The sequence below is a fragment of the Carassius carassius genome, chromosome 21 (assembly GCF_963082965.1).
Source record: "Carassius carassius chromosome 21, fCarCar2.1, whole genome shotgun sequence".
Classification (NCBI taxonomy): Eukaryota; Metazoa; Chordata; class Actinopteri; order Cypriniformes; family Cyprinidae; genus Carassius; species Carassius carassius.
The window spans coordinates 16,149,345-16,161,440 of record NC_081775.1 but is presented as its reverse complement, the minus strand read 5'-3'; the positions used below and the strand labels follow the sequence as shown (position 1 = coordinate 16,161,440).

Here is a 12,096-nt window from a genome sequence, read left to right as displayed (position 1 = left end):
CAAGATAGCAAACAGCAAAGCATTGACAACACTGTGTTCAGACCTTTTCAAATGGTAAAACTCTAACCCTAGTGTTCCTGTTCTCTAGGTGGAATTAACCGAGTGTAGTTACTATGAATTACCTCAACATAATATAATCATGAGAATTGAAAAGTGTAATACAGTAAATTACTCCTAAACGGGTCTAATACTGTTCTACTGCTATGAGCAAATTTAAAGTGTACTTTATGATCATTCAGGTTCAGAGTTGCCCACAAAGCACCAAACGCTCTCTTGCTACTCTACATGAGGCTATAACAGATGTCCAGGTGATTTTGTTCTTGAGGAAACCCCTGGAGAAGTGAATCCACACATAATATTGCACCTATGAAACGTTTTTCCCCCCGACAGTGGAATAGAATTTAACATTCTGGATTTATCAAATCTTACCTGAGTTTTTAAAAACAACTTTTCTCTTTTACAATAATTAAAACCTTTCATTGTGTTAAGTGGATTCCAAGAGAAACATTTAATGAAAAATCAACACAACCCCATGATTTTGCAAGGTTACCCTGAACAAACACAAAGTGTCTATCTTTACATGAATGGAAAAACAATGTACACTCCTCCTTCACCTCTTACAGTGGCAGACACTACATATGAGCTATAGATAAAAATATAAGTCCACATCACAATAATGACGAGTTACATATACATAGCATTTCCCTTTCCTTTCTGTGTAAATATTTCATTCTGTGGCCAATGTAGCACCATAGTAATGCTTTGTGCGATGCTATAGCTCTAATGAAGACCATAGCCAGAGGTGACACATACTACCTACTACTGGCCAGCGGCACTGGTTCCTGTTGGCAAAAAATGCTACCCAGCCAACCACAGTGGATGCAAAAGTTGTTTAGAATGTTTATTTGTTCAGAAGCTGTCAAAACTCAGCCGTCTTTGTAGATGAACAAAATATCTTCGTCAGTTCCATAGCTTCTTCTGGCCTCCTCGAAATTACTAAAGCTTGTGCAGCACACACCTGTCAATAAAAGAGATGGGCATATATTTTAATGTGTAAGATTCTGTATTATCATTAGAAACACATTACCCAAAAATGAATATTTCCTGAAAATGTACTCACCCTTAGGCCATCTGAGACATACATGAGATTGTATAACAATTTAGTATTACATCACTTGCTTATCAGTGGATCCTCTGCAGTAAATGGGTGCCGTCAGAATGAGAGTCCAAACAGCTGAAAAAAACAATCCATGCGAATCCAGTCTGTTTAAATTTAAAATGCTTTGATGTATTTTTTTCATACAAACACTCTGCTTTTTACCTAACAAAATGTTTATTTGTGGACTAAAGTATTACTCGTGGATTATTGTGATGTTTTTAATCAGCTGTTTGGACTTTTATTCTGACAGCACCCATTCACTGCAGAGGATCCATTGATAATCAAGTGATGTAATGATTAACTTCTCCAAATCTATTCCGATGAAGAAACAAACAGTCTACAACTTGGATGGCCTGAGTAAATTTTTTAAGCTAATTTTCCTTTTTGGTTTAACTATTAATTTAACAATAACCATAATAAACACTATAGTAAATAAGGCTGGTGGGTGTAACATGTAAGTGCCTTTAAAAACTTGATTTGAAAAAAAAAAAAAACTTTTTATATGTGTAAAGTATTTGGAATTAAATATTTGAATTAATATTTATTAATATTATTATGTATTTAATTAATAATTATTATTTAATTTTTTTTATGTTTTGAATTAAAAGTGTGCTAGTGCTGTCTTTAAGAATAATGGCAAAACTTCACAATACATACGGTCCGAGTAGGCGGGGTTGTTGTAGAAGATGCTGCCAGTTTTACGATTAAATCCACACACCACCACAAAGTGGCCCTGGTAATCTGGCTTCCTGCAAAAGCACTTCTGACCCACAGGCAGGAAACAGCAGTATTTGACAGGTGTGGCGCACAGCTCACACACCAACAGCACTGCGTTGACCAGCACGATGGCCACATGACCCTGCTCCAGGTGGCTCTGGATCTCCTGAACCGTAACAGAGCTACAAGAGCAAGATGTGATCAGATTTCATCATACATGGCACAGGAGCTTCATTTTAGTGTAATATGTCTTGATATAATCTCACAATGAAATCTTCTGATGTCACAGAACTGGAACTATATACACAACTATTAAATACAATGTTATACTGTTTTGTCTAAATAAAAAACAACCAGTTTCCATGATTTTTCCAGTTGCGCTTATTTACTGCACAGGATGTTTTTAGTTTAGTCTTTATAATATGATTTAAAAAATGTTTATTAAATATACACATTAAATGTTTGTTTGTAGTTTTTTTTTAACAACTGTATTCATTTCCATGAATTTTCAAGCATGCCGTTTCTTTTCATATATATCCAAATTTTCAATTACGATTTTGACCGGCACAACGTGTCTGTATGCGCCACAAAGGAAAAAAAGAAAATGTGTTAAATGTGGAAACCTCACCATTTTTTCACCAGGACTCCTTTGCTTTCAGCCTTCAGAAATAGTTCATTCACCCTGTCCTCTTCCGTGTCAAAATGCTTTTTGTAGAAAGACTAAATGCAGAAGAAAATTATTCAGATGCCAACTGAGTACGAACTGGTCCCTTGATTATAATTACAGCTCTTCAGTCATAAATAAAATCAAGAATATTATTTATGTTAATGATAAATGCCATTTTCTTAGAAAAAAGGACCGAAACATCCATTCTTTCGTGTGCTGCATGTGACACTCAGCTTGTACTCTCTCTGCAGTGATCATGACTGTATCAAGTGATTTGAAAAACAGATGGCACCTGGTTCCTGAAGCCCTTGTCCACACCAAGCGTCTGTGTGCAGAAGCAGTGTCTGACCCCCAGCTTACACATGAGATAAGCCAGATCAATAGTCCACACACTCTCAGTAAACTCCAAGTCCAAACACGCTCTCTGAAATTCCTCATCACTTACTGGATTTAAATACCTGTGAACAAAAACAAGAGTTTAAACATCTGAACATTCGAGTAACTGCATAATACATCACTCGGGTCAGGATTCACACTTACTCTAGTACCATTCTCGAACAGGCCAAGCCACAATCCCAGTGGTACAGCTGTCGGATGACCGGTACGTTTAACATCACATCATCTGGCAAAACAAGGTCAGACAGGAATCTGAGCAGCATTCACATTAACCCAAGTTGCATTATCAGGTTGTATTGAAGATCATTTAATTTTGGTAATGAACTGAGGTATATAAAACCATTATGTTGTATTTATGCATATAAAATAGAAAAAGGTAAATGAGAGTGAATAACAACTTGGAAAAGTTATACACAAGCAGCATGAGGATAATATATGAACTGTTCATTAAAATTCTATATATCCGGGTTGAGGATTATGTATATTAGAGAAGGGTCATGATTAATTGTAATGCTAGTTAGTTTCCAGCCATCTAAGATGTTCCGTTTAAACGGCATGTATCACAAACTCACCGTTCATGATCCAGTCAGTGTGTGTCTCTCTGTATAGTTGTGTTTCAGTGATGTTTATTAGCAGGGCTTGATTCATGAAGCTTGTCTGCTAGCTAGGTTAACGTTAGCCGGACAGCTGTTGCCCTCCTGTCCTCCACACAGGACTCGCTAAAATCTGTCCATCTTCAGCTCAGTGAAAGCTCTTTAATGACTGTTAATGAAAAGCGGTCAAACAGCTACAAACACGACTTGTTTAACCCACGCCTTGCGGTCATTCCCAGGGATGAATGTTTCACTTCCTCTGTGTCAATTCAAAATTGGCTTTGAAAATACACGGAGCTGCGCCCTCTGCTGGCGAGACGAGAATTGACCGAGAAACTCCGCCTTGATTCGACAAAAACAGTGACGAACTACAATATTTATATATTTATTTTTTATTTTTTGAGAAATCTGTTTTTTTTACTCGCACTTACTAATCTTGAGGTGAAAGGTTTGAGTGTGTTAAATATATTTAAGAACATTCCCCCCCTAGATTAGTAAATGAGAGTAACTTAAGGTTAAATTTGTGATTAAATTGGTTTATTCTAGTGCTAGGTATTCAGGCATATTGTTTCATTTGATATGCTTATAGGGCTTTTTACTAATACCTAAATACCTAGTAATAGTAAAGAACCCATTTAATCACAAATTTATCCCAAATATCCTAGGTCAAATCTGTTGTGTTTGAATGTTGTGTCGTTCAGTCCGGTAGGGGGCAGTACGTGTCTCCAGTAGAATAAAATCCCCGGAAATTCAATTGAACGCCGAAGACAAGACTGTCTGTGGACGTTTTTTTGCACGTTTGGGTGAGTTTTTATTAATTTCTCTGATAAGGGTAGACTAGTCTGTCTTGGTTTATTTGTATATTTATTGTCAAATTATTACTTCTAGTTATGTGTGTGTTTTTATTTTACTTATGACAAACTTGCGTTGAGAACCGTCTGAGCCATTCATTTCATTTAAACGGCTTCAATTAGATTTCACTTCATCGTAAAGCAAAGATTTATATTTTGTCCTCTGCCATTTTCTCTCTCTTAAAGTTGACTGATAGCTTGTTAAGATGTCCATTGGAGTTCCTATCAAAGTTCTTCATGAAGCAGAGGGACACATAGTCACCTGTGAGACCAACACTGGGGAGGTCTACAGGGGCAAACTGATCGAGGCTGAGGACAACATGAACTGTCAGGTACAGATAGATGTGTTCTGCTAATCTTCTGAAAGTCTCTTAATTATTTTCTTATATAAACATATTAAAGTAATACTTTCTTAGCTATCTTAATGATACTTGTATACTTAATTTTGTAGTGAGATGACTATATTCATCTCAGTTCAAGCAGCATGTGAATCAATGCTATTTTCCTCTTTAATATTTGCAGCATGAAAAACATGAATAAATATTGGAATGCATGTTGAAAAAATGCAAACAATTTAATATAAATGAATGTTTCATGAAATCGATCAGAGTTTTAAAAAACGTCAATAAGCCTACGTTTTATTACTGTTTTTCATGTTAAATGTGAAGAATGACAGGTTGGATGCCACAGACTTTTTTTTTTTTTTGGCAGCGTATAGGTGGAATTTTCACATTAACTTCACGCAATATTACATGATTATATTATCGTAGTTTTGACTTTCTTAAAATATTGTGACGTTAATCTTATTTTTCAACTTGGCACTAAAATGCCGCTGTAGGCTGTTTGTACTGCAACTGCATGTAAACAAAATCTTGCCACAGAAGCCCAAAAAACAAAAACAATATATAAATAAAATGCTATGGAGATGTTTGAATTATTTATTAATAAACTAGTATTTTCTGAGTCATTGTCAAAAGATGAATTTGACGGTCTTGAGGAGATGGCGTCTTTACGGATTAGCCTACATAATGAAAGAGTTTTTATTTTTGATTTAAATTATTTAATTTCAAAGTATTTAATGCTTTCTATAAGATCTATTTATCATGTCTGTGAGGAGGCAAGTATTCGCTAAGTTTCGGTTCATCATTGTGAAGCGCTCCTGCTCAAGACCAAGACGACAGGAAACGCATCCTGTTTGTTTTCCTTATTTTACAAAAGCACAGGACTTTGTTGATTATTGTGAGTGCATACAAATAAAAGTAGACTCTTTACAATACCGAATGATATATTACTCTTACCTTTTATGAGCAAAAATGACGCCGTATGATAAGTTTCCTCTCTTTTAGGGCTGGACTATATGGGCAAAATTTGGGGCTCCAAACAAAAAAATCGAGTAAGGAGCCATTGGCTCCTATAAGAAAAAAACTTAGGTGCCAAATGATTTTTTTAGGTGCCACAGAATAAACATGTTTTATGCGTTTTATTTAAATTATTTATTTTACATTTTAACTTTTTAATCATACTGACGTGTTTATGTCTCATCTTTTCTTGACTTTATCAGCATTTTAATCCATCTTGTAGATGACCTGGGAATGAAGGTTCACTTAAAGTGGGAGCTAAATGTATTTTCCAACTTGAAATATACAGTCATGCGTTGTTTATTACACAAAATCTGTACCAATATCATGGACCATAAGCATCACTTGGCCCCCGAGTATAGTTTGGGGTCCTCCTCAATGTATCCTGTAAATGTTGTCATACTCTCTCAAAAATAAAGGTGCTTCATGATACCATAAAATAACCTTTTTTCCTGTCTAAATGGTTTCATAAAGAACCTTTAACATTTGAAGACAATAACAGATTATGAAAAGGTCAGAAAGAGATTGTTCTTCAAAGAGCCTTTGACTGAATGGTTCTTTCTGGAACCAAAATTGTTCTGTGAAGAACCTTTTAAGATCCTTTATTTTTAAGAGTGCATGTCTTTCACACTTTCTGTCTGTTTTTCTTAATTGGTAAAATTAAATTTTATAGGAGGAGTTGAATCATGTAGACAACAGGTTAAGTAAAAACATTAAAATTCAATAGCTCATAAATATAGCAAAATGCTCCTCTTTATAGTTATTTTTCTAGCTGACTGATGAGCTTATGGACACCGAAAGGTTACGGAGGTTAATATTACGTTGCAATGTTTACAAGCTTTACACGTTTACCGCAGTTTGAAAGTGTTGTACTGTAGAATCTCTTATAAAATAGCCTACCTTTTGATGTTATTTCATGCTCATTATGTACTCTAGTAGTAAAGAGCAAGGTATGATAGGTTCACGTGCTGCTTGAACTGAGGCACTACTCGCGATCGTGCCTGCCGCATTAGGGACCGTTCATATGTCGCGTCTTTTGCGCGCTCAAGTTCGTTATTTCAAATGTAGGCGCGCGGTATGCGTGCGTGCTCATAATGGAAGCGACGCGCTCGTTTTTTTCCAGGCGCGCCCACACCGCATCGAGTTAAAAACATCTCAACTTTTCAGAATCCCGCAAGCGCACCGCAGGTCATGTGACAAGAACCAACCAATCAGCTTAATCCTTTCCAGCACCAACGTTGAAAGCTCAGCCAAGATGAAGGAACAGCTGATCATAGCTGTATATGGATAGCCATTTTTAAATAAATTTAGTAACAGAGCTACTGCAAGTGATTTTTAGTGCTGCAAATCCATTTATCCTTTGCTGAAATTTACGCGTCTTCATGGAGAGGAAAAAAAAGCAGAAAGCGGCGCGCCTAGCGTTTTCCACGCGTTTTAGGCGCGATTTGTGAACGGCCCTTTAAAGAGCACCAAAACTGTATTTATTGTTTGAATTTTTTATGAATTTGGAATAATTTTAAAGCTGATACTTTGTAAATTAAAAAGTAACAAATCACAAAGCTTTTGAAGTTCACGCATTAACAGAACACAGCATGGACTAAGATCTTGTTAAGAAGAAGCCTTATGATTGTAAACGAGAACTGTTAACGATATTGCCAATATCCACACAGATGACAGCTTTACCTGTTGTAGTTTGTTCAAGTTATGAACGAAATAGACGCTGTTTTTCTGCACTTTCTCTTCGAGTCTCCATCATTTCTCTCTCTCGCGCGTTTATCAGGTGTGTGTCAGCGCTGCTGCGCGGCAGATGAGGACGGTTTAAAACTCTTTTTCCCACTAAAACTTCGATGCGCATTCTCTCAATGCGCGAACATAACAAAAGATGTGAATGCAAAACAATCAGGAAAAAAGGCATTACATGCAATTTTTTAAGAGATAACATGTAAATACATAGGCGTAGTCGCCAGTGGCGACCTCAGCAAAAACTTCACTCGCATTTTAATATTTATGGTCGCAAATGCGACCGTTTTAGTCGCAGTTTGGAGCCCTGCAATATATTTCTTAATTTCAGTCAGTACGGTATAATTCTGATATCGATATGAACACTATTAAACAAGCCTCATAAAAACTGCCAAGAATGGCCACAACAGATGTCTGTATCTACAAATTTATGAAAAATTTATTGAAACTATGTAACATTAAAGGGGGTTGGGGGGTGGCACAAATGAATAAATGTTCACCTTTTATTTGTATTTATCCTTCATACAAACAAGAAATGTGTAATCACTGTCAAATAAACATCACAGACTCACCTTATTAATATTAATATCTTTAACTTCAAACTATAGGCTAACATACACTACCAGTCAAAAGGTTTTGAACAGTAACATTTTGAAATATTTTTACTATTTAAAATAACTGTTTTCTGTTTGAAAATATAATTTATTCCTGTGATTTCAAAGCTGAGCTCTAGCATCATTACTCCAGTCACATGATCCTTCAGAAATCATTCTGATTCACTCTCAAAAAACATTTATTATGCTGAAAACAGCTGAGGGGAATTTTTCAGGTTTCTTTGATGAATAAAATGTTCAGAAGAACAGCATTTATCTGAAATATAAATCTTTTGTAACATTTTGAATGTCTTTATCATAACTTTTGATCAATTTAAAGCATCCTTGCTAAATGAAAGTAATTATTACTATAATATAAATTTCTATTATATAATAACAATAATAATAATAATAAAAAGCTTTTGAAGCTTTTTAATGGTATAGTGTATAATGTTATAAAGCTTTTTATTTCAGATAAATGCTGATCTTTGGATCTTTCTATTCATCAAAGAAAATCTGAAAAAAATGACTCAACTGTTTTAAATATTGATAATCAGCATATTAGAATGATTTCTGAAGATAATGTGAAACTGAAGACTTGAGTAATGATGCTGAAAATTTAGCTTTGATCACATAAATAAAAAAAAATCACATTTTTCAAAATGTAACTGCTTTTTGTGTATTTTGGATCAAATAAATTCAGCCTTGGTGAGCAGGAGATAATTCTTTATAAAAATAAAAAAATCTTACTGTTCAAAAACCTTTGATTGGTAGTGTAAGATGACTATTATAGATTGAATGTGCTTCAGCCAGGATAAAGAGTATGAAACGTGCTTCAAGTTGCTTAAGAAAACAAATAAAAACAACAAAAAAAGAGCAATAACAAAAGCATGTTACTGGAGACCGGCTTATTATTAAAAATACAAGGGGACTCTCGGCCAGCAGGAGGCGCTGTGAGCGGCAGCGGCTGTAATCAAAGCAGCTCCGCTCATGAACGCTACTTTATCAGATAAAATGAAAATGCCACCGAAACTTTTCTGAAGACAGTCCTTTCCCTTCAGAGATATTTTCATTTAAAACACCCACAACGCGTTTTGATTTCAAAACGTGCAGTGCTCATGTTTATTCAACGCTACAAATAAATCAATGTATGGGAAACACTGGTAATGAATATCGGAAATGTTTAAAAATCATATCACCGTTATTGAAAAAAAATATCTCGATACATATTGATATTGAATTACTGTCCAACCCTACTCTCTTTATAAAGAATGCAAGTGATGCGCTGGTGCCTCCATGTCCTGCAAAGTACGCTTCAGCTTCCACTCTCCACACAAATGACTGTGTATGCGTCTAACAGCACACATACATCTAGGTTAATTTTTTTTTATTAATATTGTGAATTGCATGACATGTTTTATGTCAATGTATTTTTTTAATGTAAGTCTTGTTGATTTGATAAGGCTAAATTGATCAAACTTATCCTCAATTAAGTCGGAGAGAGAAAGACACTGGCTCAAGTCAGACTCAGGCCTAGAATTCTGAACCTGTGCAGGGCTCTATTCGTTCCCTTATTTAAATTAAATGTTCTCCCTCGGCTTGGTGGGCCCCCAATATGCCCAGGCCCATATGTACCAGCATACCCAGATGCTACACCCCTGTATGCATGTATGTATATGTTTGTTTGAAACAGGGATTGTACAAAAGTACACCAGTTTCTTGTTGAAAAGGGTTTCTATATCTTTTTTTTTCTCTCTCTCTAAATTGTCATTCAGATGGCAAACATGACAGTCACATACAGGGATGGCCGTGTATCTCAGCTGGAGCAGGTGTATATTCGTGGCAGTAAGATCAGGTTCCTCATCCTTCCCGACATGCTGAAAAATGCTCCTATGTTAAAGAGTATGAAGAACAAAAATCAGTCCGCTGGTGCAGGTCGAGGAAAAGCAGCTATTCTTAAAGCCCAAGGTAAATACTGTTTACTCCAGCCCACACGTCTAACATCAATATTTTTTTTATTTTATTTTTTAAGAGAATTGAAGTGACTTATCAATGGATATTGTTTTTATAAAGATGTTATTGAAACGGCAATCAAACTAAGTTTGCATTAATGTTTTCACAGTGGCTGCCAGAGGCCGTGGCCGGGGTGGACCAGGACGAGGGAACGTGTTCCAGAAGAGGCGCTAGTTTTATGTTGATAACTCTTTTTTTTTATTTTTTATTTTTACATTTTGGTCTGATGTATTTTAGAAGTTCATTTTATGCTTTGAGAAATAAATGGGTGATTTTGCTATTTTTCCTGATTCTGTGAGTTTCTTTCTTTTTTTTTTTTCTTAGCATATTTATAGTTCTTTATATATCAGCAGCCATACTAAATGAGCTGTCAAGTTTTAAGACACCACAGTCAAACAAATGCAGTAAGAACACTAATGAATCCGTGCATTATTCGTTCTTTTCATATTCAATTAAGAAAACAAATTCGGAAAATCAAAAAAGGACTTATTTCCTTATTCGTTTACAAATACAATATTCAAAAAACAAATAATGAGTGAATTTTTTTTTTTTGTATTTTCGATTACATGCTCAAACTGAAAATGGGAAATATGAAAAACGCCTCCACCATGAATCTGATTTTGATATTTAGTTATCCAACTTTGTCCGTGTATCTTTTGGTCATTTGATTTTCTATTTAAAAATAAATACAGATAAATGAGAAGCGGTTTGATTTTCGTTTTGTTTAAGAAACTCAAAACGAAAATGTAGCTGGATTTTTCGTATTTTTGTTTGTGGGTAAAAAATTAGATTATGCTTTAATATTTGTTTGAATGTGTGGGCGGCGCTGAAACGCCCCTTTCATCCCTTCTGTATACTGCACCACAAGCGGCAACCGCGAGCTCAGTTCATTTTCAGGAGAGAAGCGGCAGACAGCAGAGTTTATTAATCCTGCGAATTCTTTGCTAGTGGTGCTTGCAAGCTTTAAGTGAGTCATTGCGATCGAACCGAATCATTTAAACGGTTGATTCATTCAGAAACGAAACACTGTCACGTTGCTCAGAGACGCAAAACTGTGCTTTGGTGGCTGTGTTTGGAATTATTTTCTGTTGTAGAAATAGAGCTAAAAAAGGCAATATGGTGTCTAAAACGCAAGTCTCTTAATTAACTTGTTTACTGAACTGTTATATATATGTATGTATATATTCATGATGATTTTTGGAGGAAAAGATGGCATTCTTTGTGTGATTTTGATTTAATATATGAAATTATATAAATATGTGAATTTTCTGCCCCTATATCTTCAATTTTGTGATCATTCTAAATGCATTTTAGGAGACTGAATCACACAGTGAAAGAATGCGCGCGCACATCATTAAAACAAAAATAGCACACTCCTCACCACTGTTTTTTTGGCTAATTTGTGCAAAACCTCTTGCTAACATGTCAAAGCTTCATTTTAACCACCAATGCAACGATCCAATTATTTAGCTTACCTCTACATTCTTGCGAAGGGTTGATGTCTTGTCGAGATTTTATAAGCTGCTAGTTTGGTCTTCCTAGGCAAGTACAGCTTACACTGCATAATAGAGCATACATATGGCCAGGGGTTCACTTCATTTCCTTCGAGTTCAACTTCAGAATATGACGGGGTTTCGTTTTCAGCGGTGTCTGCACCACTAACGCCTGTTTTGTCCGTCTGCATCTTTCTTGTGATTTTAGCGCCAGTTTGCCCTCCTGCCCATTATGCCGTACTTTCCAGGGAGCCATTTTTTTTTTTTTTTTTTTTTTTTTTTTACTCAGTAATTAATGTGTTTTAAAATGTAGCGAAGTACAATACTTCAAACAAAATATACTTAAGTAAAAGTAAAATTACAGATTTAAAAAATTACTTTAAAAAGTATTAGTACACAAAAAAGCTACTCAATTACAGTAACGCGAGTAAATGTAATTCGTTGCTTTCCACCTCTGGCTTTATATATATATATATTTCTTTTGACCAAACAGAAATTAATTTATTCAATGACATT

The 12,096-nt window shown here is 35.3% G+C and overlaps 2 protein-coding genes across 2 annotated transcripts; one reads left to right on the top strand and one right to left on the bottom strand.

Moving 5' to 3' along the window:
• Window positions 1–888: 888 nt before the first annotated feature.
• Window positions 889–3,849, bottom strand: LOC132097640 (protein GUCD1-like). The gene is made up of 6 exons (XM_059503494.1): window positions 3,512–3,849; window positions 3,084–3,165; window positions 2,836–3,001; window positions 2,505–2,596; window positions 1,817–2,058; window positions 889–1,018 (listed from the first exon to the last, which is right to left on the bottom strand). Exons 1-6 carry the CDS (start codon window positions 3,585–3,587, stop codon window positions 927–929), a joined length of 750 nt encoding a protein of 249 aa, XP_059359477.1. The 5' UTR covers window positions 3,588–3,849; the 3' UTR covers window positions 889–926.
• Window positions 3,850–4,227: 378 nt separating this feature from the next.
• snrpd3 (small nuclear ribonucleoprotein D3 polypeptide) lies at window positions 4,228–10,369 on the top strand. The gene is made up of 4 exons (XM_059503495.1): window positions 4,228–4,335; window positions 4,570–4,715; window positions 9,850–10,042; window positions 10,197–10,369. The coding sequence occupies exons 2-4, from the start codon at window positions 4,590–4,592 to the stop codon at window positions 10,259–10,261; spliced, it is 384 nt and encodes a 127-aa protein (XP_059359478.1). The 5' UTR covers window positions 4,228–4,335; window positions 4,570–4,589; the 3' UTR covers window positions 10,262–10,369.
• Window positions 10,370–12,096: the final 1,727 nt, after the last annotated feature.